Here is a 27,666-nt window from a genome sequence, read left to right as displayed (position 1 = left end):
TTGCAGTAACTAGAGGCCCTGAAGTGACCGTTCTCTCTCTTTCTCCCCGCCTCTCTCTCTAGTAAATAAATAAAAATAAATCATATGTTAATTGTACAGAATATCACTGTGACATTTTCACACATGCAAATAATGTACTCTGATCATATTCCTCCCATTTCCCTTTTTCCTCCTCTCCTCATACCCTTCTTTTCCCACAAAAATCCCTTGAGAATGGACTTACATCTCTTTCCTCAACTTAATATTCAGAGGCATCCTGTTGGTATTTTGTAACAATTAAAATTTTTTTTGTTTATTTTTATTTATTTGAGAGCTACAGGCAGGAAGAGAGGGAGAGAGAGAGAATGGGCGCTCCAGGGCCTCCAAGCCACTGCAAACGAACTCCAGACGCGTGCGCCCCCTTGTACATCTGGCTAACGTGGGTCCTGGGGAACTGAGCCTCGAACCAGGGTCCTTAGGCTTCACAGGCAAGCACTTAACTGCTAAGCCATCTCTCCAGCCTGTAACAATTTATATATAGTAGAAATGACACAATGGGAACTGGCACATGTTACAAATAAGGGTTTCATTTAAATATTTATAAAGTACTTTTTTGAGGTAAGGGATTGCTAGGTACCTTTGCTGACCTTGAACTTAAGATCCTCCTGTCTCAGCTTCCCAAGTAGCACTTGCCACCAAACTTAGCTTAAATTTAAGAATTTTAAAAGCTGGTAGTGGTGGAGCCTGGATGCATCTTGCCAGTAGGCTCTGAGTTTTACGACCAGCACCACATAGACTGGGCAGGGTGTGGAATTAGCCAGTAATTCCAGCACTTGAGAGGTTGAGGGAAGAGAATCAGAAATTTAAGGTCATTCTTGGCTACACAGTGAGCTCAAGGCCAGCCTGCAATACACAAGACCCTGTCATAAACTATAACTAAATAAAATGAAGTGGCTGGTTAGACATTTACTTGCACACCACCAGGAATATCGCACAAAAGGAAAAGTGCAAGTAAGGGAACAGCTTAAATTTTCACTCTTGTGCCCAGCACCCAGGAAGCAGAATAGTATTTGCACACCACAGCCCTTCCCTGTCCCCCTTCAGATCTCTTTCTAGTAGTTACCCCGTTCCGGCACACAACTGCACAGATCACCTAGTTTTGTATATTAAGTGGAATTAAAAAGTTCTTTTCTCTTCTCTTCTCTTCTTTTCCAGGTAGGGTCTCACTCTTGTGCAGGCTGACCTGGAATTCTCTATGTAGTCTCAGGGTGGCCTTGGACTCACCTCTGCCTCCTGAGTGCTGGGCTTAAAGGTGTTGTGCACCACCATGCCCGGCTATAAAAAACCTTTCTGGGCTGGAGAGACGGCTTAGCGGTTAAGCGTTTGCCTGTGAAGCCTAAGGACCCTGGTTCAAGGCTCGATTCCCCAGGACCCACGTTAGCCAGATACACAAGGGGGTGCACACGTCTGGAGTTTGTTTGCAGTTGCTGGAGGCCCTGGCACATCCATTCTCTCTCTCTCTATCTGCCTTTCTCTCTCTGTCTGTCGCTCTCAGATAAATTTTTTAAAAAGTTAACCCTTTAAAATTGTTTTTGTATTTATTTGTGTGTGTGTGAATGTGTGCGCATGCCAAGGCACATGCATGTATGGTAGTCAGGACAATTTCCAGGTGTCCGTGCTCCACCCACTCTGGGACAAGGGTCTCTTGCAGTTGCAAGTGAATTGCCAGACTAGAAACTGTCAGCCTGGCTGGTCCCGAGCTTCAGAGTCTACCCTCCCATTGCCATAGGCATACTGGGGTCACACAGCACGTGCCACTTTGCATTTGGCTTTAGGTGGTTACTGGGGAACTCTGGGCTTGCCTGTGGAGTTCACAGGTTTTACAAACAAGCACCTTTAACCACTGAGCTAGCTCTCTAGTCCTCAAAACTTAATTCTGCTGAGGCTGGCTTTTTGTGATCATGTCAGTCCATTCCTACTACTGGTTACATTAGAGGGTCCTTCCCAAGTTTGTGTACTATAGATGAGTAGCTTATACATCATGGTTACATATACAGGTTTTCTTTTTAAGACAGAGTGAGAGCAATACAGAGAATTGGTGCGCCAGGGCCTCAGCTACTACAGTGGAACTCCAGACGCTTGCACCACCAAGTGCGTACATGTGACCCTGCACCCGCCTCACCTTTGTGGGTCTGGCTTATTTGGGGATCTGGAGAGAGATCGAACATGGCCCTTAGGCTTCATAGACAAGCACCTTAACTGCTAACCTGTCTCTTCAGTCCACACAAATGTTTTTTGATATGCTAGCTCATGTCTTTTGGGCAACACGTACACCTATTTCTGCCAACAAATTTGTGGATCCTGGAGTGTCTATACACTTAGCCTTGGCAGGTAGGTTCTCAGTGAAAGAGTTAGCAAATATCTCTATTGAGGGTCTGAGGAATTCATCATACTTCTGATGACCACCAAGAAGTCTGTCAGATATTGCCCTCTCCTCCCCCACCCCATTGCTCTTTTGATAACCCTAGGGGAGTGGGATGCCTGCCGGGCTATCGCTGAAGAAAGTTCAAAGTTCACTTCTTTCAAACTTGCTAATGCTTCTCCCTTCCCCCTCTCCCTGGACATAACCCGCAACCCCCCATGCTTGGGGACACCTTGTACTTCCAGAGTCTCTGCTGCTGAGATGTGAAGTGCCCCTCTATGACTAGATTTTCTTCCAATAACGTCTAATTCCTCTGTCACAGATACTTCCCTGTTTCTTTTTTAAAAAAATTATTTACTGGAGGAAGGGGGGGCAGATAGAACGGGGGAATCCAGCCACTGCAAATGAACTCCAGATGCATGTGTCACTTTGTGCATCTGGCTTACATGGGTACTGGGGAACTGAACCTAGGTCCTTAGGCTTTGCAGGTGAGCACATTAACCACTAAACCATCTCTCCAGCCCTGTGTCCATCTTTTTCTCACACTTAATAAATCCCACTCTATTCTTTGTGTCATTGCCATAGGTCAACCACCTCCTCATGGGCCGGCTCACCTACCATGGTGTCTCGCACTGTGGTTAGGTTAGAGTGGAACGTAAGGCTTTAAGTAGGGCCATGGAGGACTGGCCGGGGTGGACCAGCCTGGCACACCTGCTCCGCCTTCATCTCCAGAGTAGGTGGCACAGGCAGCCATGGGAGAATTTCAGAGATCCCTGGAGCTGAGCAGAGCTCTGGCTTTTGAGTTTGTTTTCTTTTGTGTGTGTGTGGTTTGCCCAGGCTGGCCTTGAACCCGAGATCTTCCTGCCCGATGACAGACCATGTGCCTGCGCCAGGATGAGGTTTTCAGAGCAGCACGGAGGCTTGCCCACTCGGACAATGGGTTCTTTGCGTCTTTGTTCTGCAGCTTGGTGGCCCATAAGAGGCTCTTTGTCAAGCAGCCTGCTTCTGGGTGGGAGCAGACAGCACGCGGCCTCCGCGGGCAGAGCCATGCGCACCATGGTTCCCCGGCTTTGACCAGAGAGCAACCATGTGACTCCCTTTTGCCTCCTTCAGCAAAGACTTACACTACAAGACCCTGAAATGGGTGTAGTTCATCTATTCCCGGTTCCTGGCATGTAACTTGTGAATTCCTTAGACTCTCCAAACCAACAAATGTCTTTTTGTATGCTAATAGTTGCCTGTCCCAAGGTCACAGAAAGACCAAGGCAGGATGAGGGCCACGGGTCTTTTAAGCCCCAAACCCCAACCTCACAGGAGGGAGATCTGACTGGAGTGGCATTTCCTAAAGAGCGAAACCTCCATAAAACCCAAGGACAGAGCTACAGAGCTTCTTAGCAGCTAGCTTGACACGTGGAGATTTGTGGATGGTGTGGGCAGCTGACCTGGCCTAGAAGCTTTGCTTCTGCCCTCCGGTCTTGCCCCATGCGTCCATCAGATTCCTTTATAACGTCCTTTATTAGGAACGGGGTAATGGGTATCCCTGAGCTCAGAGGGATTGCAGCCAATTACTACAAAACAAGCACAGGCCACAGGAACCCTAATTTATAGCCAGTATCAGCAAGCAGAAGGAAGAATAGGGGGACTATGACGGACAGGCCAAGGGTGTGGGTTTTCGGGGTGAGCCCCGCCCTGGGATCTGCTACTAGATGGTGGGTGTCGGGGCAGAGGTGGATCACGGAGGGGCCCTTGGCTTGGTGCGCTTCTCCCTGCTCCCTCAGGGCGCTTGCCTCCAGGCTCCGGGGATCCCAAGCTCATCCATTCAAGTACTAAGCAATCACTGAGTGCACGCGGGGCACTGGCAAGGCTCATTGCTGTGTTTCCCACTTGTCACTGGAAAGCAAGGAACGTTCTTGTCATCTTTGAGGGTGAGGGCTGGTGATGATTATTTCACATTTCTGGGAGTCAGGCACCACCAGGTGAAGCTCTTAACACGAACCACCTCATCATTTCATTTAATTCTCCAACAGTCCTGTGGTTCTCCGACCACCCTCCCCCCCACTCAGAGGAAGAAACTGAAGCTTAGAGACACGAGGTTTTCTGGTCTCCAAGTCCAGGCATGCGCGCCTGCCTGTGACCCCAGGCAGAGGCAGGAGGACCATGGGGGTCTGAGGCCAGGGCGGTCTACATGGGCAATTCCAAGCCAGGCAGGGTCCCAAACCAGACCAGACCAAACCAAACCTTCCCAAACCAAAATCACAAACACCCAAAAAAGGAATCATCACCCTCCAAGACCCCTCAAACAAAATCAAAGCTCAAACTCTGAACTTCCCTTAACAATAATCCCCCAAGGTTCGTCAAACAAAGGAAGAGGACCAGAAGCTTCCACTCAGGGGCAGGTCAGGGGATGTACCACAGCTGACACAAAGGGCCAGGGCCCCCACCTGACTGCCAGGGACAGAGGAAGCCAGCGAATACATTTGGTAAAATCTTTCCAGCTTCTTAGAGATGAGTACACAGAGCTGCCGGGCACCACGGCACCTCAGTGCTCAGGAGCTCTGGCACCAAGCGATAATCTAAGGAACCTCAGGGAACTTTGAGGCATAAGCAGCATGTGTTGGTCTCTCAGAAATGTCTATAGACACATTTGTTGGTCTGCGGCCAAGGCAGGGCTGAGCTGATTCTGTTAGGTACCGACATCCACGTCCGCCTGTGGCAGTGGAGAGACAGCTGTTCTTTCAGTGCCCAGCCAGCCCATAAGAGGCTTCAGCACTAAGAGGGATCCCTGTATGGAGGTCTAGGACTCTGGTCATACTCCCAGATTTCAGGGGCTGAGCGACTGGGGTTTGGGTTTATTTTTGCCCCTGTTCCTGGCTGTACAGGTGACACCCTCTAACACGCGGCTCGCCTTGGTGAGCTGGATCTGCACAGGCTCTTGGGATGCTGCTGGCCCTCCCTGTCAGCCGAGCCCTTCCAGCCACAATTGCTTGCCAATCCTCTTTCCAGCCAGAGTTTTGCAAGGATAGAGAATGTGGGGTTCACCTTTGCACCCAGAAGCCTGGCAAGGTCATGTCACAAATAAAGTGTCTGTGGAATGCAGGAATTTAGGAGCCGAAGGTGCAAGGAGACAGTGTTTAGTTGATTTCTGCCTCACTCAGGCTAAGTACATCTTCCATTAACCCACGGAAGCGTGCACCCGCTTTGCAGAGCACGCCTCCTCGAGAAGGGAGCGACTCACGCCACGTGATGGTTTGTGTTGACTGTCAGGACCTTCAATCAGCCAGGAGAGGAGCCTCCGGGCCTGCAGGTGAGGGCCTCTCTGGACTGGGTGGTAAGGATGGAGATGGGAATATTCGCCCTAACCGTGGGCAGCACCAGCGCCCCCCCTGCATCCCACTGCGGATTGAAGACGGCGGCTCCTCGGGCTCCGGCCACAGCGTCCTCTCTGCCATGTCGCACGGCAAGCCGCAATAAACTGTTCCTGACGCTCCTTGGTCAGGCATTTGGCCACAGAAACAAGAAAGTAATTCTGCAAAAGTGGGGAAAATTGGTTTGCACTGGAAGACTTGACAACTCACGGGCAGCTTGCAAACCACAGCAGTGGGCAGGTGTGCACAGGGCTAGGGCAGAGGAGAGAGCAGAGCTGGGGAGGGAGCCCTGCCACCGAAGCCACGGGACATGGGTTCTCACTGCTGCTCATGATGCAATGTGGCTTCAGGCAGTCACTCTAGCTCAAGGGCTGCTTTCATCGGGAAATGTCACTGTCCACCTCTTCTACAAACACCGATGGGAAATCAGTGTTCCCTGCCAGAGCCCCCGGCCTGAGGGGCCCAGTGTTAGTCGGGTTACTTTGTCTTGCTCTGTAGACTCTGGCTGCACTAGCTCCCATGAAGAGAAAGGGTCCTGAGCGACGTCTCACTGCTTCCACGGGGGCATCCCTCTGGCTGGCACTGTGAGATGACGCAGCCTCTTAAACGTGGTGGCCATCTGGAGGAGAGCCTGCGAGCTGGAAATCTGTGGATTCCCTGTGCCGTGATTTTCCAGCCATTGATCTTCCCCCGTGCATGAAATGACTACCATTTCTAGGCTTGGGAGTGAGAGGCTTAGGCTTCTCCAACAGTGCCGACAGGCGGACACAGCACTCTCCTGGCTGCTACTGTGATCCAGGAACAGGGGAGTGGGGGCATCGGGGGTGGCAGTGGGGTGGGGATATAAGGGGCCGGAAGGAGCTGACACAGGAGTGAGGGTGTCACCCAGCCATGTGCTAATCCACTCCAGCCAGAGTAGCGGACGACCCACAAAGTGCCTGACTGCAGACGCTTGGGGTCAGCTGAGGGCAATTTTAAGTATTAAAAAAGTAGAAATTAACACATACAGTACTGAAAAACTGTCATATTAAAACACAGGTGAAATGAAAAGTGTTTTGATGACCAATGGTGAGACCCAGGTAAGCATTTGGGATTTAGCCAGAGTTGCTACAGGGGTCCTGCACATGCTGCAGTTCTGGGCGATAAGAAAATAAATGGCACTTGCTGTTCAACAGCAACATAAGACGCACTATCCGCAGAGTGTAATTTTCCCTTCTGAGAGAAAAAAGAACTAATTTGCTATTTTCCTTTTTAAGGTTCCATACCTTCAAAATAGTGTATCATGTACAAAATAGCAGATGGTGGCTCACGATTTTAAGGACAGAGCAAAGTCAAGCTCAACAAGATTGCCACAGGATTTCTACCGAATTTTCCAGTGTTCCACAATCAGCTGGAGTAGAGAAAACTCAAATTCCTGATGGGAGGAGAAAAAAACCAAAACAAAGCAGAAAAGCCAAGTATGAACAATGCATTTATATGAGTGGTTACAATGGGGGGGGGGGAGAATAGACATTGGTTCCATGCAGTTTGAGAGATACAGTGTGAGTGTGTGTGTGTGTTTAATAAAACTGGTTTACTTTCAAGTCAGTTGATAGTTTAGACTCCCTCCATGCAACTTTAATGTGACATAAAATGTGTGAATGAGCTGGGATGGAGTGACCTCATAAGACCCTCACTTCCGGTCTTGAAGGCAAGTGGCCTCTACACTGAGGCTACCAGGCTCTGCCAGCGTGCACGGCTGCCTCTTGCTTTTGCTGTTCTATAGGGATGCAATGCACCCAGACTCAAAGGAAACAACTGTGGAAAACCACTTTCTAGGAATAGCTGATACAATACTTGTCAGGTCCGTCATGCAAGGCTTATTTCTTAGGTGGCTATTTAAAGTCTTCATAGTAGCCACTTAACCAGAATTAAATTAATATTTGCCAAGCACTCAGACATGAATGAGGGATTTTTCCTGTGAGTTTTGCTGGAAATTGTGCTTTTGGTGAAATGTTTCCTATTCATTGTGAAGATTATCTGCTTAAGAACAATAGTCTTAAGCCAAGAGTGGTGGTGCACACCTTTAGTCCCAGCACTTGGGAGGCAGAGGTGGAAGGATCACTGCACATTTGAGGGCAGCCTGGGCTAGGGTTGAGACCCTTCCTAGAAAAAAATGAAACTAAACATCAGGCTTCTGAGTGGGGCCAAAATAGCAGTTCAAGCAAACTTAACATGACACAAACCTCCGGAGCCAGAAGAGCCCTGCTGACTACGGATACAACTGCCTCCTTTCCCCACACTCAGACTGAAGCCAAAGACGGAAATGTCCACAATGCTCTTCATGGTCTGATAAACAGGGCTGGGCTAAAAAGCTAAGCAAAATACACACAATAAACCCAGAGAGAGTTGGGGAGAGGGAGAAGGGAAGAAAGAGGGAAAACGGCAGAGAGAGAGAGAGTGGGGGAGGAGAAAGGAGAGAGAGATCTTGCAGAGAGCCTTTTCACAGTGCAATTCATAGCAGTGTTCAAAAATGTGATGATGAATTGACTTGAACCCACATGTCTCTGTTGGACTGAGTTTAAGATGGGAAAAGGAATCTGTAAATTAGCACCTGATTCTACACACACACATACACACACACACATACATACGCACTGTGAAGGACTGACTTAAATTCTTGAGTACCTTTTTAAAACTTTAAATTCTTATGAAATAAAATTAAGCAAAACTGACACTTGAGACATTTCAACATATCTGAGAAGTGCTGATGTGTAAAACGATATATGAATTCATACTCTGGACAAGACCAAATGAGTGACTAGAAGCAAATATTGTTGCAACCTTATAATTTCTGCTTTAATGGCAACCAAGTTTAAAAAATGTACAGTTCACTTATTCATACTGTTTATTCCTTTATAAAAGGCAGTATTCAGGTAAGCTTCTAGACGCATGCATAACGTAGAGGCAAATATGTTCTGGTGGTCCTTGGTTCCTGAAAGTTGAACTTCATCAGACGTGGTTTTAAACTTATCAGAAGTCAGGAAGGATATGTTATTTTTGCATAATGAGGTAATATCTCAGGGGCGGGCACTCATAAGATAGGACAGATCCACTTGCCTAAGCTTGCATGAAGCCGTGAGCATTGTAAAATGCCACAGAGTTTTGGGTGGGTGAGTATTTGCTGAAGGAGTCACACTTACATTAAACTGAGCACTTTTCTGTAATAAATACCAAAGAAGGTTCCGTAGCTGTAAACTGTGCACACAGACACCTGCAGGCTGGTCTGCCATGGAGCTAGCTACAAGTTCCACACGGAGAGCAGAACCCGCCTCTGCTGTGCATCTTCAGTAACACTATTGGGAATACTGCACTGTCAGGACAGTCAGTTCTGTGCCCTCCAGCGGCTGCTTGCAAAGCCAGCAGTTCCTATCCACCTGTTCTGTTTGCTTGTAAAATAGCATAGATAGAGCGGTAAGTGCTAGATGCCATGGGTGGCTTTGGCAGACCAGTAAGGCGCGCCGGGTCCCAAGGCTACCCTAATACTGGCGAGGGCAGAAGACCACAGGATATTTACAACACATACTAGATTCCCTCCTGAGTGGCCTGCTCGGGAGCAGCAGCTGTATACACGGAGTGCACGTGGAGGCGCGGTCTGCGTGAAGGGCGCAGACAGTCTGATGGCCGCCCTCACTAGTCAGACAGGATGTGGACAAAGGACACTGGGAAGACGCCCTTCCTTTCAGGCTGTCCCTCGATGTGCCCAATCTGCAGACAGAAAAGAAAGTGGTCAGGGGCTGCAGAGATAGATGGCTTAGCGGTTAGTGAGTTGATCCCAGTTCGACTCTCCAGGACCCATGTAAGTCGGATGCACAAGGGGGGGCACATGAGTTGGTAGTTCGTCTGCAGTGGCTGGAGGCCCATTTTCTCTTTTTCTCAAATAAAAAAGGGCTGGACAGAAGGCTTAGAGGTTAAAACACTTGTCTACAAATCCAGAGGACTTTGGTTCAATTCCCAGGACCCACGTGAGGTTGTTTGCAGTGGCTTGAAGCCCTGGTGTGCTCATTCTCTCTTCTCTCTCTCAAATAAATAAAGTATTTAAAAATAAAAAAAAAAATTAAAAAAAGAAAAGAAAGTGGTCAGGCAGGAGGCAGATGCCCCAGGATGTGCCTAGTGGGCAAAAGGCCAGCCCCAAGCCTGTGGCCCTGCCCCCACCCTTAGGCGAAGCACACAGAGCTTGATGATCACAAGCTATGTAGCAAAGCAATGATACTGAAGCAGTAAAGCGCCCGAGCTCACCGGCTGTCAACACTTCCTCCTGATCTCGCTGCTGCACCCCGTGGCAGCCCAGAGGCAGAGTCACCACCCCAGGCCATGCCAGGTGTCAAGCCTGACACGCAGGCTGGGAGCCAGGGTGCTCGGCTATCGTTAAATAGGCGACCTCAGCAAATCTTTCCGAGTTTCTTAATTGTAAAACTAGGCTAAAAATAATTTCTCCTTCTCAGGCTTTTGTGATTAGATTAACAAGAGAAAAAAAAAAATAATGTGTTCGTGGAAGGGCTGCTACTCTCAACCACAGTCTCCTGGTGACAGTGACAGAGGGAGGGACGATGCTGTCAAGGCTGGGACAAATGGTGGCATATGGCAATCCTGCCACCTGCAGCATAAGCCTGCAGGCCATGGTCACCTGCAGAAACTCTCTAATGACCTCAATTAGATCAGTATTCATCGTATTAAAAAGCACCGAGTCATGAGCTGTCAATGAAATGAGAAACAAGGTCACGTGCCTTACATGCCAGGCATAGAAGGAGGCTGAGCTGAAGAGCTGCCCAGCTCCCCTTTCCTAGGAAGTACCCGCGGGAGGCAGCGGCACGCAGGCTGGAGCTCAGGCTGTTACTACTGGTCTCTGAGAAGCCAGGTTAGGAGGACCTGGCGGCTAGCTCATGCGCTGGAGGGCTTCGTGAGCCACAGAGCCATCACTGTTAGGACACGCGACTCTGCGGGACTGAGCACAGGCGGATGGCTCACAGACTTTCTCTGGGGAACAATACTAGAGATGGCCACAAAAGCGCTCGCTCTTCTGGTGGAAGACTCAGCTGAGGTCATCAGTTTCTCAGAGATAGACATGAGCAGCGCTTGATTCTAGCAACTTGAACAGAGGGCAGTGTGAGTTCTGGGACCCATCTGTGAAGCCGCTCATCAGACCCCAGGAAACGGCTTTGCAGAGCACACGTGCTTAATCCAAGGCCACCAAGCTAGTAGCTGATGCCAGCTGGGGACATGAAAGTCCATTTCTTTCTCAGCACCCTACGCTGGCAGGTACCTGCTGAAACGGGCCTGGCTCTGCAGCAGAGAAGCTGGGGGCACCCTCGCATTCCAGCTCGGGGATTTTAGCCTCAGCACCTACACCAGGCTTTAAGGTGGGCCTCTCCTGACTACTATGGGATGTTAGGGGCACCATCAAAACTCTCATTGTGCCAAAAGATTCTGTAGGGCAAAATGGTCCCTGTAAGCAGCTCCTTCAGCCCAGTCAAAACCTCCTGCTTTGCAGGCCCAGATGGAGAAAGGCAAAGGGGAGTGTGCCCACGCTCAAGTGGGCCAATGTGGGCTTCTGGGCAGTCACTGGTTTTGCCCCTGTGAACTGCAGGCCCCATCTTGGCTGACACACTGAACCCCTTTGCAGGAGAGGGCACAGGCTGCCAAGGAAGAGGAATTTCACGTCAATGCTGGGAGTACCACAGGGATGTGCTCATGGCTCTTTCCCTGCATCTTCTAACACTGTGTGAGGAAGCCATTGGGCCTGTTGGCAGAGACACGCGGTCTGGCTTAAGCGTTGATCGCTGGTAAACGGCTGCACCTGAACAGGCCCTTGGCTTCCTGAGTACTGGGGTGACAGGGTGAGGAGGGCGAGCGGCGCCCACCAGCACTGAGGACAGACCCGACTTGAGTTTTCACTGCCTGGTCATTAGGTGCATGGCCATGACGCTGTGCCAAAGTCCTCGAGCCCTCCCTCTGCTCCTGAAAACCCCGACGACACGGACACCTGCACGGTATTGTACGACATCAGTGTCAACTGTCAAGGTAGCAAGGCTTCGTGTGACATCATGGGACAGCACACGTCAGTGTCAGTTCTCTTGACCCGTTTTCAAAGCAGCGTGTCTTTTTTCAGATAAATTATAGCGGCAGAAGCGAGAAGATGCGGAAGGCCGAAGGGTGAGTGGCACAGGTGGCCGGTGCTCGTGCCTAAGGGTGGTGACTGTTCCCAGCATGCTGAACACGACCGCGGGAGGACAGACAGACAGGGACCCATACGTACCCACCACTCCTGGTCCTCTTCCCCTGTGACAACGATCACTTCTCCCTCCGTGAACGTGAGCTCGTCGTCATTGTCAGCCTGGCAGTCGTATATCGTCTTCACACGCCTCACTTTATTCTTCCCCTTCAATAAAGAAACTGAGCTTCAACAAAGAAGACAGACTGACGGAGGGAGAGAGGAGAGCACACAGAACTCTTCCCAAGGCGGGCCGGGACTGAACCTTTCTGAGCTCTCCTTTCCTCAAGGGCAGGCGGCAGGGCCGGGGCTGGAGAGAGACTGCTCCGTGACGCTCAGGCACAGCGTGCTCTGAGGAACGACGGGCCAGGCCCCCACTTCCCCTCGCGTCGCCAGGTAACTCTGAGCAGACAGCAGGTAACAAAGGAAGCGAATGTAACGGCCCCACCCAGCATCAGCGTGTGCCCGCAACAGCAGAGTGTCCGCACGCTTTCAGGAGGCACGTGTAAAAGCGGGCTTCTGCATGAGTAAAGGCTGCTCAGCCCTCATGTAAGACAGCGGGTGAAAACCTGGGGAACAGGCTAGGTCCCAAAACAGTTGTGGTTTCTGAGCAAGGCTTCTATTGGCCAGACTTCCAGTTCTCTGCAAAGAGGAAGATGGACAAAGACTGCCTCTTCTAAGGAACACTTTTAATATCCACATAGTCAAATTACTAGCAATTTAAAAAAAGCATACTGCATTGTTAAGTGTACTGGGATAAGTGACTTTTTCTCATTGCCCCTGGTTTCTCCCTGGATCTCCTGATCTCAGCTACCTTCCTAAGCTCTAGAGCTGGGGGAGCTGGAGGAGGGGTGGTCGGTGATGTTGAAGTTGGAAGGCTGGCAGAACTGTGGCTGCAGCAGATTTTCATCTCAATGCTGCCTGAGCAACGGAAAGGGCCTGCAGGCTGTTCACTTATAATGGCAAGGTCAGCAAGCTAGTACGAGTAATGCTCGCCGCGTCAACGGGCTTCTGTGGGCCTCAAAAGGCCAGTCACCATCAGTGGCATGCTGCAAGGCTCTCCCTGAGGATGGCAAACTAGCCACAGCCACCTCACACCCGTGAGAGGACACGTTATCTTTCTTACCCTTCCTTGAAGGAGTACTGGCCCCACAGACTTAGCACTGCTTTGTATTAAGAACGTGATGGGTAGAGCTGCCACACGCAATAGGAGCTTTTGGCTTTCCCCTTAAAAGTGCTCCTCAACTGGGGGCACCCCGTGGGGATCCAGGACAGACTGCATGGGTATCTTCCTGGAACATCATGTTTCCACAAAGGTTCTGGGGAGACCACTGTCACATTAAAATAAAGACGAGAAAGGGAGGGGCGCATTTCATGGCGAGACCTCCGTCAGTTCCATCTGTGAGGTCTGGACCTTCTCTCGGGCTCCTCCGGGGAGGAGACACTCGGAACCCAGAGGAGACTACTGTCCTTGGCTCTGCGGAGGAACAAGCTCTACCTGCGAGGCGCTGGCACCGCTGCTGAGGGTCTGCTACCCCCGGCTCCATGCTGTTCACTGGCCCTGCACTGTCACCACGAGCTTGGCATCACATTACCCTTCTTGTTCCTGAGGAATCAGGCTTACACAAGTTAGCTATGTGCAGTTGGGCCTTATGAGGAATAGGTGCTACTCCACCGTCACTGAGCCAGAGGAACAGTAGCCAGTTGGTGACCAAGAACCGTCATTTTACTGAGGTGGCACATGTGTCCGCCTGCCACCTTGCAGCGTGGGGAACAAGAACCATGTCCTCCTACAAAGGTGGAGCACATGCCTTCCTGCCACCTTCCAGGAGTGCAGTAGTGACTGGTGATGTGGTCAGTGGTACCTCACATAGCAGACACAAGGCTCAGAGTTCGATCCCCAGCACCGCAAAAGGAGAACAAACTGGCGCTAGCCTGCTCCACCTACCGTATTCATTTTTCTGGGCAGTGGAACGGGGGTCTCTGGCAGCGGGGGTGTGAAGTCGTTGGAGTCCTCAGACGCTTGCTTCTGGATGGCATCTCTGGACTGCACATTTGGGGAGAGGTCCCCTGGGTATGACTTCTGTGTGACCTCTGAGGTGGGCTGAGCCTTGGGCGAGACCTCCCCAGCCTGGGACTTTGCCAGCAGGTCTCCCAGTTGGGGTTTGGGAGGCAAGTCCTTCATCTGCGGCTTGGGAGGCAAGTCTGACAGCTGTGGCTTGGGGGGCAAGTCCTGGGGCTTGGGGGGCAGTTCTCCAGGCTTAGGTGGCAAATCTCCAATTTGGGGCTTTGGGGCCAGTTCGGTGGGTTTTGGGGGCAGGTCTCCGGGTGGTGGCTTTTGGGGTAACTCTGCTAGCTGTGATGATTTCTGAAAAGTCTCAGGTGGGGCGTTAGTTTTGTCTAGGGAGAGATGATGGCTTGTTTCTGTTTTCCTTAGCGCCACTGTGAAAAAAATCAGACAGAGGAGGTCAGAGGTGGGAGTGTGTCCAGTGATGGGGAAAAGCCAAGGTCTTCAAGAACAACAACCTGTAGTGTGTGTAGCGAGAGCCCAGGGCAGATGCAGGCCTGGCCCGGCCCGAGTCAGCAGCTCTGAAAACATCTATACTAGTTTCTATAGATATGACTTTTTCTACATACCGTATAGCAAGAATATTTGCTACTTATTAAAATTATCTATCAGAAGTACAAATGTAACTTTGGGGCTGGAGAGATGGCTTAGTGGTTAAGGTGTTTGCCTGCAAAGTCAAAAGGTCCCAGTTCGATTCTCTAGGACCCATGTTAGTCAGTTGCACAAGGGGCGCTTGCATCTGGATTTTATTTGCAGTGGTTGGAGGCCCTGGCATGCCCATTCTTCCCCTCCCTATTTCTCTCTTTCAAATAAATTAAAAAAAAATATAGTAAAAAATAACAATAAAAGTACAAGCGTAACTTTGAAGGGGTACTCCATTCATTTCTCTAGCTGTATCAAAATTTACTTCCTCTTACTTTGACTCATGCAGTACTGACAGGAAGAAATAAAGTTTCTTTTGCCACCTTCTCCCAGAACACCCTGTTACATTTTGGTACTTATGGACAGATCACACACTACACACACTGCAATAATATACCTTCTCTGAAGTGTTGTTTTCCCCACTTCATACAGTTGGGATTTTGGCTAAGTCAACTCCTGCTTACCTGTGACAGCTGTACTCTACTCCATAGACTGGGCAATGGAGAGTCTATTAAACATCCCATAGCACTTGCTAGAGCTCCAGAATGTGCTGTGTGACACCCAGGACCTGTCTCTAATTCTAGCTTGGCCACTTGCTATGTCACTTCTCTGGGTCTCAACTTCCTCACATCTGCACATCTACCCTAAAGGGTTGTCATGAGGATGACATGGGCAGGACCAGATAGGCTGTCAGCGTTCTGCAGAAGTCACATGACCCTCACTGTTGAACGGGGCTCCTTTAGGTCAAGCCAGTCTCTAGTTTCACAATCCTGGTCTCTAGTAGAGGCTGAGCCCTCAGAACACGCTAGTAGCTTAGCAGCTGAGCCGAACTAAAGACACTCTTCACCCCAGGTAACGTGTTTAGAGAAGTGTCCTCTGCAGAAAGGAGAACAGGCAGAGGACCCGCCCGCCATCAGATGGCACGGCTGTCCTGGAGCTGCTCCGGCTATGGGCCTGCCATCTCTCAGCACATGGAGCTCAGGGCATTCTGCTCAAGGGCTGCCCCTGAGATCCAGTGGAGAGACAAGCTGGGCTCAGAAAGCAAAGCTAGACACTCAGGTTCCCTTGTTGGAAGTGTAGAATTGGGCAGTGTGCAGTTAGCTGCAGGCAGGAAGGAGGGAAAAGCTGGGGGTTACCCGAGGTAGCTGGGCTGGGAAGGCCTTTCTGTGAGACTGCTTATAGGGCAACAGAAACTGTAAAGTCCTGGGTATTCGGAACTCTCAAGTACAGACCTCTTGCAGCAATGACCATGGGACTTCATCCTCTGGAACAATCACAAGGTACCAGGACTGGACCTGTGGCATGTCATGGGTTGGGGGACAAGCAGATGGGACTGAAGAGGCAGTGTGCCATGAGACAGACTGTAAGCTGGTGGTCCCCCAGAGGACTGGGGACAGGACTGCTTCCAAAGACCCTGTCCATTTGCACCAGGCCCAGACAGGGTCAGTGAGTGAGCAGAGCACAACTTAGGAGAGGAGGGGAGGGCGAACGTCAGGGAGCACTTTCTGGTCTGGGCTGATGCTGGCTCAGGAGGGTGAGGCAGGTGTGAAGGGGGAAGGCTAGTGAAAGGGTGGTGGTAGCCTCCACGGGAACGAGTGGGGAATAAGAATCCTCTGGATCTGAGTGCTAGAAGGGAGCAGGAGGCAGGCAGAGGGGTGCAGTGGTAATGTGTGAGAGAAAGCGTGGAACCCAGAGTAAGCATGGGAACCGACCTCCTGAAACTCAGCTGCCCAGCCCCAGAGCCTGGCCCAGAAGGCACTGCACTCCCGGAAGCGACACTTCACCAAAGAGCTCTGGAGAGGTGCATGTCTCGACTTTTCTATACTCCAGCTTGCCTGAGCTTAAAGCAGGCCATAGAGCTGGGTTGTGCTGGAAGTCCTGCTGTGGGCAGCGAGCCTCGGCACTGACAAGCTGCAGCAGGCAAAGCTCCTCTGAGCTCCACCCCAACCTACAGTGCCAGGACCTGGACGAATCAGGCACTCCGGGACCCTCTGGCGCTGTAGGCGGGCAGGGCTCTCTGTGACGAGGCTGAATTTTTTGTTTTAGAAATGAGAAGCGTGGTCAGGATTTCAGAATATTTGCTCAAAGGACCGAGTGTCTGCTTGGCAGAGCAGCCGTTCTGTAGATACTGCTTTCTTGTGCTCAGGGGAGCGCAGGTGTCCCTGGCTCATGACAGGTGCTGTCCTGGGAAAGGCGATATTTTCTCCTGCACTGTTGGGGGCCATCTGAAGCATGACTCATTCTGTCCTTACAAAACCTCATCGAGTCGGATTCATTCCCCACATGTCAGACGAGGAATCCACTTGCCAGTGTCACACAGCTCATGAGCGGAGGGGCTGGGGCTGGTTGCCAAGTTTCTCTTAGATGCGTCTAAAGGGGAACAAAGGGGCTGGGGATCTGAACACTGTGTCTACCTAAAAAGCACTACTCTGTTAGGCCAAGAATAGGGTCTACTATACCTAATTTATGTTCTTCATGCAACAAATATTCACCGGGCATGTACTATGTATGTGCCAGATACCATTCTAACATCTGGGGCAGATCCGGGAAGAGCCAGCAAGACAACACTGTCCCCCGAGAGAGGCATTGGTAGGCACTACATGTGAACCCAAAAAGGATACACCTTACCTTTCTGAGGTAGTTTAGGAAGCACTCTTGGGCCAAGGGCAGTCTTTGCAGAACTGGTGCTAACAAATCAAATAACAGCCGTTTAGCATCTACAAGTGCTATCACGTCAACAGTGATCTACAGTCTGGATTAGTCGTTACAGAGTCGCCTATGGCAACCTTTCAGCTTCTTTTAAACTAAAGATTAGAGTCTATTTTCATTGACCAGCTGGCCCAGCTGGAGAAACGCAGGAAGAGGTGAGGAAAGACAGGCCTGAACAGAGACAAAGCCAAACCCCTTTGCCTGGATGCTGGTTGCGAGGAATGTCTGTGCAAGCACTCGGAACTCTGCGTGCTGCGGCTCCAGGGTACCTCACCTCGCCCCCCCACACCGTCCCCGGTCAGACAAGGACACTGAAGTGCCAGAGCACCACCAATGGCAGCCGGTCCCCAGTCCTGCCATGTGCTCCACACAGCCAGCCAGCCTAGGTTCACAGACCTTCATGCCCGGCCTGGCATGGCCTCCTTTAGGGCATGCAAATGAGTAGGGAGGAAACAGCCAAGTCCGCGGAACAGGACGCTGCCTGAGTATGAAATGCGGCGTCTCTTGGCTGGCTGTCACTACTTCCCTTTTGCAAGCAGCTAGAGCGAGTCTCGGGACTCTAGTGCACCGTGCACCCGAGGAGCAAGGGAGACCCAACAGTCCAATGCTGGTGCAAGCATGACCCACAGCCACCCCTGGCCACATGGATAAGGCCAACGCCTGGAGGATCAGACCTCCTACAGGAAGCTCCTGGCCAGCCCTGTGTGCGCGGGTCTGGGCATCTTCCCACGTGCAGGTGTGTGTCAAGCAAGGACACTCCACTAGGGCCTGGCCAAGAGGACGACGCAGGCTGAGCATGGACATCCGGGTTTTCATCATAACCTCTGCTGCTGCCTCGTAATAGCACTGGGAAAGCAACCAAGCCCGTTCTAGAATTCCATCCACTGCAACGATGACCCAGTAAGATAGGAAGTGCTGGTGGCTCACCTCGCCTGCTGAGACAACCCCTCAAACTTGTTTGCAGCCTTACTCGAAGATGAAGGGCCTATGTCATTACCTACAAGAAAAATCAAAAGTCAAAGGTTACAACTTCAAACATAGACTCAAGGCTTTGGCAAACAGACTGGTATCCCTCAGGTTCCAGCAAGGCATTAAAACACCTCAGCCAAAATGGAATGCATTTCTGCCATTAAAGCAAAACAAAATCAAGCAGTGTTTTGAGCTTGGCATTTTTCATTGCTAGCAAAGAAGTATGTCAAAGAGGTGAGCAGCCTGCCCTTGACAGGTCTCTAAGGTCACAGGAAATGGTGATGTTCCAGTGTTTCAGGATCTGGTCTTTGGCCTGGGAGCACAGGAAAAATCAGGGAAGTCTGAAGTAAGCCCAGAGATTGCCATGTTGACAGACTACCCCCAGTGAACAGACTCATGACACACCCAACTCAGAACTGCTGAGGGCCCGGATAGGATGTGGATAACCAGCCACTACCCTAGCCACTTGCTTAGTTGGCATTCCTTCAACATTAACACTGATTAAGCACTGACTATGCATGACAACAGAGGAGGAGAAGAAAAGCAAACAGTACTCTCCAGAGTAGTTGGAGCATGTAGGAACCAGAATGAAACCGACACGGACTCCCACTGGCTGCTGTGAACATGAGGAGCAAACAGTGTCTAGAATTCAACTGGTGAGAGGGAACATGGACCCTGGATAGGAAGAAGTTTCTAACGGGGCCATGGCAAAACCTGAGCACACAGGAGACGTTTTGTCTAGGAGGCTAGAAAACCAGCTAGGATACAAGTAGGTTTTCCTGTGACCATTTCGGAGTTTGGGAGGTGCAGGGCAGAAGGGCCCTAGGCTGGCAGATGTCTGCAGGAATCACAGAGTGAGGGAGAAAGCAAACTGTTTTATTCCCCACTCCATGACAGGTCCCACTCAGAAGCACCAACAGCTGCAAGTGCATTCCCATATGCTAGCTGCCCTCCTCCCATCAGGGGAGAGTGACACACCCTCCCCTTGAAAGATAAGCCAGTGAGCCTGTGTGTAGGAACGGCTGCAGGTCCCATGGCTGAGATGGCTCTCAGTCCTAAGGAGCGGAAGGCTGTGTGCTCTATGCAACCCATCACAACACTCACTAGTAACCTAAATGACAGCACCTACCATGTATTGAGCATGTACATGAGGTATTGGCCATGTACCTGAATGTAATTTTGTTCACAAGAAATATAACCACTGGGCTGGAGAGATGGCTTAGTGGTTAAGGCATTTGCCTGCAAAGCCAAAGGACCCGAGTTCGATTCCCCAGGACCCATGTAAGCCAGATGCACAAGGGGGCACATGTGTCTGGAGTTCGACTGCAGTGGCTGGAGGTCCTGGTGCGCCCATTCTGTCTGTGTTTCTCTCTCTTAAATAAATATATAATCACTGATTTCAATTTATATATGAAAAAACAGAAAAGATAACCACCCATCCAAGGGAACTAGCTTGTAGGGTTCAGCGCTAGGCTACAAATCCAGCAGCTCAGGGTCTGTGCTCTCAACCGCCATGGCTCCTCCCAGTTCAAGTATGCCAGTGTTTTGGAACACTAGGACAATAAACGAAGCAAGCGAAACTAATACTGCCAGCACGAGAGACTTCCAAACGGACTCCGGCTGCACTGCGCCACAAGGCTCCTAAGCTCCCTGCACGTCCTTTCACCGCAGCCCGACGACAAGGACTCCCGATGCTGCTTACGAACCCTCACCCTCACGTGTGGTTTCCCTTAGCTGCATTTCTCATTATACAGTCCACAGCCCCGAACACCAAACCTCTATTTTCAGACTTAAGTGAATACTAACAATCAAAATGTTTGGTGAGCTGGGCACGGTGGTGCACACCTTTAATCCCAGCACTCGGGAGGCAGAGGCAGGAGGATTGCCATGCGTTCGAGGTCACCCTGAGACTACATAGTGAGTTCCAGGTCAGCCTGGACTAGAGTGAGACCCTACCTTGAAAAGAAAAAAAAAAACCCAACTTGGTGAGCAGTTACTGCTTCCAGTGGTCCCCTTTCCAGACTGTGAGCCACGAGGAAGTGTGACAGCAGCTGAGAACCACCCCACACCCCAGAACAGCCGCGGCACAGAAGCCACTATGACAAGGGCTGGCCCAAGCCCTCAGGCCCAGATGTCAAGTTTTCATTTAATCTCCTCTGGCCACTCAACAGGACTTGCTATTCTTCAAAGATACTTCTGGTAATACTTTCTATATTGACTGATTTGAGAGACACACACAGTGAGAAAGGGAAGAGAGAGGAGTGGGGAGAGAATGGATAAAACTGGGTAGGCCAGGATCTCTTGGCATGGGAAATAAACTTCAGATACACTTGCCATTCTATGCATCTGGCTTTATATGGGTCCTGGGGATTTGAACCAGGGTCTGCAAGCTTTGTAAGCAAGTACCTTTAACTGCTGAGCCATCTCCCCAGCCCCTAAGGGGATTGCCTCTGTCTTTTCAGTCAGTCACATTGTTTGTCCCCTTCCATACTTGGTGAATTCCTGAACAACATTTGAAAAACATCTTCAAAGTCACTTTTTGAGAGTTCATCCCTGGCTGACTGGGTGACCCACTTCCTCTGGAGAGTGGTTAAGAATGCATAATTGGTTAAAAAAAAAAAGAAAATGAAAGAAAGGTGGGGGAGAAAATAAAAGACAAGACAGCAGACTTGGGAGGCAAACAGGCCTGCTGGTTTGGGCTTCTGACTGTGCCACAGACCGGGCTTTGATTCGAAGGACACAGGCTGCTCTTCTGAGCCCCACGGTCCTACCTGGCGGTGGGACAGCTTCGCTCATGGCACTCGACGGGCACGAGCTGTAAGGCGTAAGCTCCAAACTGGAGCTCAGTGCTGGTGTCCAGGAAACAGGACAAATGCTAATTATTCTCCACAGCCTTTTGATGGAATGTAACAGAACCAACGTACTCTATACGTCACCTCATACCCCAACCTGCAGTGGCTCCTGCCTTTGCCTCCAGAGGGCTGCGATTATAGACACGTGTCACCATGTCCTGCCTTTTCCCTTATCTTTGTAACGCCACTTTCTGCAGTCTTTGGCACAGTGGTCAGTAGGTTCCTGTTGCGGAAAAGACAGGACCAACAGTTCTTTCTCAACTTCTCTTTCACAGTGTGATTTCTCACAACTGGTGGGTGTGGGAAGCTGTCTGTGGTGGATCTATGAGAATCCCATAACTCTCAAAGACAGGCAAAGACTACCTGCTATGCAAGACAATACAAGAGTGATTAGGAAAAAAAAACCTGAAAATAATGTTTTTTTTTTTTTTTTAAAGAGGAGAAAGAGGAGCCAAAACATGGTAGCGTTTCAAATCTTGTCTCTTTTGTTACGCAAACTGGGAAGTCCTTGGTAAGTCACACAGGGACAGTACAGCGCTGGAGGCATGATAGATGTTGGGCAGGCAAATGAAGAAACTGCGGTTGAGCCTCTTGGTCACTTTACAACTCAGCTCAGTAGCTGTGAAAACACCAAGAGACACTGGCTGGGTAACAAGCGGCTTTGCAGGCTGCAGGAGCCTTCTAGAACAGCAAGTTAGTCATTAGGCGTTGAAGTCAGGAGTGAGTTCAAAGTCTAGTCCTGACGTTGCTTCATTTGTATGTTCTCTGTTCTTTTATTTCCTCACCAGTAAAATGTGGGTGACAACCTGTCTTCCGGGAAGACTGTCAGGGCTTGATACAAAAACGTATGAAGAGAGCCGGGCGTGGTGGCGCTCACCTTTAATCCCAGCACTCGGGAGGCAGAGGTAGGAGGATTGCCATGAGTTCAAGATCACCCTGAGATGACAGAGTTAATTCCAGGTCAGCCTGGACCAGAGTGAGACCCTACCTCAAAAAAAAAAAAAAAAAAAAATGTATGAAGAAAAAAAAATGTATGGAGAAAATCACTTGCTCTGTATCTAAAATGTTCCAGCTGTCAAAGGGGATTCCTGGAGGCCACTTGGGCAGGGACCGGAAGAACCTGGGTCAGGACGCAGGCTTCCAGAACGTTCACTCGGTGCACAGGTGGTCCCCCAGGATGCACTCTGCAAGGCATGTATGCCCCTGAGCCAAAGGATGAAGGTCCCAGGGGCAAATGCTTCAAGACTTAAGTGAGACACAGGGTAGTCATACCCATTCTGTAACCAAAGTGATTGCTGCAGTTTTTTAAAAATTTAATTATTTTAGTTTAAAAAGTCTTTATTATGGGGGTAGGGAGAGGGTGAATATGAGCATGAGTGTCCCAGGGGCTGTGGTCACTGCAAATGCACTCCGGGCGCACGTGCCACCATATGCACGTGGCTCCCTTACGTGGGTTCTGGGGAATGAACGTGGCTCCTCAGGTTTCAGTCAGGCCTTTACCATGAAGCCGTCTCGCTAGCCCTGCTGTCACGCTCTTCTGCGCAACTCCCTGTGAGATTTTCAGTCAAACACACGGACTTACTCTATCTTGCTACTATTCTACCAGGAGTCAAATGTGTGTTAAAAATGTTTGTTGGAGACCCAGTTATACCATTACTGGGCATCTACCCTAAAACCTTCAAACCAAAAGCCAGAGAGATTTGCTCAACCATGTTTGTAGCGGCTCAATTCGTAATAGCTAAAAGCTGGAATCAACCCAGATGTCCATCATTAGAAGAATGGATAACAAAGATGTGGTATATCTACACAATGGAATTCTATACAGCAGTAAGAAAAAACGACACAAAGAAATTTGAGGAAAAATGGTTGAACCTGGAACAGATCATTCTCAGCGAACTTACCCAATCACAGAAAAAAAATCGACACATAGTCTCACTCATCTGCAACACCTAAACTGAATCTGCCCAAGATGCCTTACATACCCAGCAAGCACCTCATGGACTAGACAATAAGATGGATGGGAGAGCGGGGAGGGAATCAAAGGGTGGAAAACTGTAATCCGGACCCAAACGGCAATGGTACCATAAAATTCTACTTCCTAAAAGACAGACCAAATGGCTGAACCTTCACTAGACCCTTACAGGAAACACCTGAACCACAAGACACTGGAGAGGGCAGGATCAAAACTGACCTAAATCTCCTACATCTTCCCTCTCTCCCTCTCCCCCTCTCCCCTCTCTCTCTCCTCTCTAACTCTTGTATATTAGTTATCTTTTTCCTCAATTTCTTAGTGGACACTGACCTGTAACCCCCACTTCCAGCTTGGGCCTACCATCCACAATGAGCTTTTGATCAGAGAAACCTGCAAGGTTTCCCAAAACAATGACAGACTTCTGTCAGAGTACTTGATGACCCACCAAAGGCCAGTGGTAAGACCCTATTGCTGAAGACTCCATATGCAGCTGACGCGTAAAATGGAATGACATGGCTGGAAGCCAGGAGAGAGTCAGTCCCCAGACAGTCAGTGTGTCTAGTGCCAGAAGGCGCTACATAGGCGACTGAGGGAAATGACCAAGATCTGTCCAAGCAACACATTGTTTAACCTAATTAGCAACAAATAACCGGATGTGATGCCCACACAAGTGCAATAGTGGTACACAGCCATGGTGAGGAATCAATTGCTCTTGATTTGGCTAACTGATCCACTCAGTGGTACTAGACCCATAGCTGGAGCTGGGAAACAAGTCAGAACCATACCCAAACACAAGCCCACTCTACAATATCAAGCTACCATCAATCACGGGGTACAAGAGGGCCTACACCTATCAAACTGTCTATCAAAAAAGTAAGTGTTATCTCAATTTTCCAGGTGCTAACTTACTCTCCATTGGAGAATCTGCTTCTCTTTTCCAGATAGATGCAGATCCTAAGAAGAGAGCTGCCCCAACATACCTCAAAAGAGGCCCAACTGAAACTAAGGACAACTGGCGAAATAAGCAAGGGTGATGTTTTCCTGTGAACCGGATACCAGCACAAAGGGGAAGGAGATCAACGCAGAGAAAAATCAACTCCTACCAAATCAGAGAGCCAGAGCCTCAGAGGCCCCCAACACCTCAGCACTGAAGCAGACCAAAAACGAACCCAACATGGCTTAGGGAAATTTTGCGCAAGAGGGGGCGGAAAGAATGTCAGAGTCACATGTTGGGTCATGATATGCAGAGACATTTATCATACCAATAACTGGGGGCTAACTCCACAATGCACGACCCATTTTCATTAACAAGGAGGGTCTAATGTGAGGGGGTAGAACACAGATGAGCCTAAATAATGGTACCAAACTGCCTGTATTTACTGAAAAGAAAACTAATAAATTAAATTAAAAAAAACAATGTAAACTTTTCTGGCATTTGTTTAAAACGTTACATGTCCTATATTTAATTAATTTTGTACATTTTTCAAAAATCAAGTAAGTAAATCTTTGCATGATTTTTCTGAGTTCTTTCTATTGTTTTATTAATTCTCTCTTCCTCATGATACATGAATAATTATTTTGGGAATAATTGCTATTATGGTTATAAAAATCTTCTAATCCAAAAAAAAAAGTTTGTTGGTCTGTTTTCAAATATATAGTTTAAAAAGGGAGGTTTCATGAAATGTCACCCAAAAGGTCATAAAGTACCCACAAAACACTTATCTGCCCATTGGCCTGATTGCAGCCTGCCTCAGCCGTCTCCTGAGACAGATGGCTGAATTCACCACAGGAGCTGGACCCCAGTCACGTGACGCTCGGGATATTTTGGGCGCTGTGGACATTGCTGCTCTGGCAGGAACAAGCCTGAGGCAGCTCGCTGCCTGGCAGGGCTGGAAATGCACACCAGGGCGCGCTGCTGCCAGGGACAAAGAGGCGGGCGTCCTGCAGCAGCTTCCCTCTGGGCTCCCCCACAAGGCCAGAACCACGCGCAGCGGAAGTGCGTGTGCGCATGCGGTGCCGAGGCAGCCCTCAGCCACACTGGCCGGGACCAGTGAGGTACCCGCTGTGAGAACTAGGGCAAGTGACTTAACCTTTCCAGCTTGATGTCCTTACAGTCGAGGTGACAGCATGTTCTGCTCTGTGGACTTCAGTCCTACAGTCAAGAACTGGCTAAGTGAAGGGCTGAAGACATAGCTCGAGTGAAGGGCACTTGCCCAGCAAGCACAAATGCCCTAGGTTTACTCCTCAGCAGTGACTGAGTGCAAATTCCAACATGGGTATATAATGAGACCTAGTCTCTGGAGAAAAAAAAACCAAAACCAAAACCAAACCAGAGGGTGACAGGTGGACACTTCCTCTTGGCCTAGGGAAGAGGATATCACAGTGCAGGCAGCTTGGTTACCAGATGACTAGACCAGAGGTTATGTGGTTGGTGGCAGGTTCCCTGAGAACTAAAAGAAACCAGGGCCAAGACAGGAGGTTGGACTTTGGGGGCCACTGCCCGTGTATTTTTCATATGGAATAGATGTAAATTTTGGGGCACTGAGAGCCAAGTGAGGATAGATAGGGTCCAAACTGGCCACATAAAGATACCAAGTCCTGATTTTTAGAACTGGTAAATGTGACCATGCTAGGAAAAGGGCTAAGTTAATGTGATTAAGAATCCTGTGAAAAAAAGCGACCCCCCAGAAGACATTCAGTGTGTATATCCTTGTGAGACAGAGAGAAAAAAAAAAAAAAAAAAAAAGGAATTTCAAGAGATAGTGAGAAAGTGGCGAGGTGACTGTGGCGCCGAGGCTGGAGCAGGGCCGTAAGCCAAGGGACGTTCACCGTCACCAGAAGTGAGAGGCAAGGAGCTGACCCTCCTCTAGACCCTAGAGGGGCATAGAGTCTTGCAGGACTTTGCACCTGCTGCCTCCGGAACAGAGAGAAGAGGCTGCAGCTGTTTCAGGTTTCTGGCACATGCCACAGTGGGCCTGGGAAGCATGGCCGCAGCTAACGTTTACCACGACCAGTCCTGTTCCGCAGCTGGAGAAATGGAGGTGTCAAGCAATTAACGAAACTTGCTAAAAAGCAGGTGTGGTGGCACATGCCGATCATGCCAGTAATCAGAAGGCTGAGACAGGAGGACTGCCATGAGCTCAAGGCCATCCTAAGTTACAGAGTGAGACACTGTCTCAACAAAACAAAAACAAAAACTTGTGAAAGCGACAGTTACCAGGTGATAGGGCCAGGATCTGAATATGGAGACTGTGGCCCACATTGGGACCCTGTCTGTGCAGAGAGCCGGCACAGGGTCTCACGAGGGGCCTGTGCTTTGGGAAAGACAGTGAGAAGCAGAACCACCGGGGCAGCTGTGGCCCAGACAATCGGACCCAGGAGAGCAGGGCTTCCAGAATGAGCGTGCTCAGTGGGAAGGCTCACCAGAGGCTGTGGGGGACGTCTACCAGGATCCTGCAGACACGGCCTGGTTTGAGGGTGGAAGGTGAGGTCTGGGCAGAATGAACAGTCTCAGCCTATGTCTATGCCAGGGGCCTTGTCCTGGTCTTTGGAAGTCCAAAGGTTTCTGTCTCTGTGGGTTGAGGGAATATGGGAGGTCCTTGGGAACATATGTGTTCTGGAAAGGTGGGAACCCAGAGGGGAACCGTGGCACCAGAGATGCGCTTGGCCTCTGCGCCTCTCTAGGGCAGGCTGCCACTGCATTTGGCCTGTGGAGCACAATGTCAGCAGAAGACAGAGGGCGAGCTCGCCAAGGGGCAGAGCAGAAACAACCGGGTCAGTGCAGGCTTCCTTCCTCATGAGAGGTCCCCTGTGCCCACGTGCACGCGCTCCCACTATGAGCCTGAGTCTGTCTCCCACATGTGCATAAACAGCACCCAGAAGTAAGAGCCCTGATGGTTCCAGAACCGACCGACACTCAAGAGTTGCTGTGAATGGTCACCAAAACCAAGCCTCACACAGACTTTTCACTCGGGGAGGTCGGCCAGGGGCGCACGGAGGACAGCTGAAGGGCCACACCTGGGAAAGGCTGTTGTGCTGTAAGTTGGCGGGAAGTAACTTCCATGAAGTGGTAACAACTGTTGCTTAGTGTGAATATCTGTACACCACCAAATGGGAAATTACAAAGGAAGGCCACGTGCTGGTCCCACTGCTGAGGGAAGCAGGAAACCTCAACAAGTGCTATTTCAAGCTGGAAAATAAAAATCTGGTCCACTAGTTTGAGGAATGCTGAGTCTCTATAAGGTGGAGACAGGCACTGTGGACCATGTGCAAGGAGAAGTAAGGGTCAGTGATGTGTGAGAGAACCTCAAGCTGTGAGGAAAATCCACACAGGGAGCCCGTGGACTTCTGGGAATGCTACTGCCTTGACTGTTTCTCCCAGGAACTGATCCATGGAAACCAAAGTCACAAGTCTGCTCCTCTAGGAAGCCTTTTTTTG

General features: G+C 49.9%; 1 protein-coding gene across 1 annotated transcript in view; it reads right to left on the bottom strand.

Moving 5' to 3' along the window:
• Window positions 1-8,577: 8,577 nt before the first annotated feature.
• The window catches only part of Asap1 (ArfGAP with SH3 domain, ankyrin repeat and PH domain 1), a 334,607-nt gene continuing 315,518 nt past the window's right edge, over window positions 8,578-27,666 (bottom strand). Inside the window, exons 27-31 of the mRNA XM_045143889.1 lie at window positions 18,363-18,432; window positions 17,355-17,413; window positions 13,965-14,458; window positions 12,062-12,184; window positions 8,578-9,513 (exon numbers count right to left, since the gene is read on the bottom strand). Of these exons, the coding sequence (XP_044999824.1) occupies window positions 9,439-9,513; window positions 12,062-12,184; window positions 13,965-14,458; window positions 17,355-17,413; window positions 18,363-18,432 (821 nt within the window). The 3' untranslated portion in view covers window positions 8,578-9,438. The remainder of the gene's footprint in view (window positions 9,514-12,061; window positions 12,185-13,964; window positions 14,459-17,354; window positions 17,414-18,362; window positions 18,433-27,666) is intronic.

The sequence above is a fragment of the Jaculus jaculus genome, chromosome 2, assembly GCF_020740685.1.
Source record: "Jaculus jaculus isolate mJacJac1 chromosome 2, mJacJac1.mat.Y.cur, whole genome shotgun sequence".
NCBI classification, from domain to species: domain Eukaryota; kingdom Metazoa; phylum Chordata; class Mammalia; order Rodentia; family Dipodidae; genus Jaculus; species Jaculus jaculus.
Note: the sequence above shows the minus strand (reverse complement) of the source record. Positions and strands in the feature narration are given on the sequence as shown.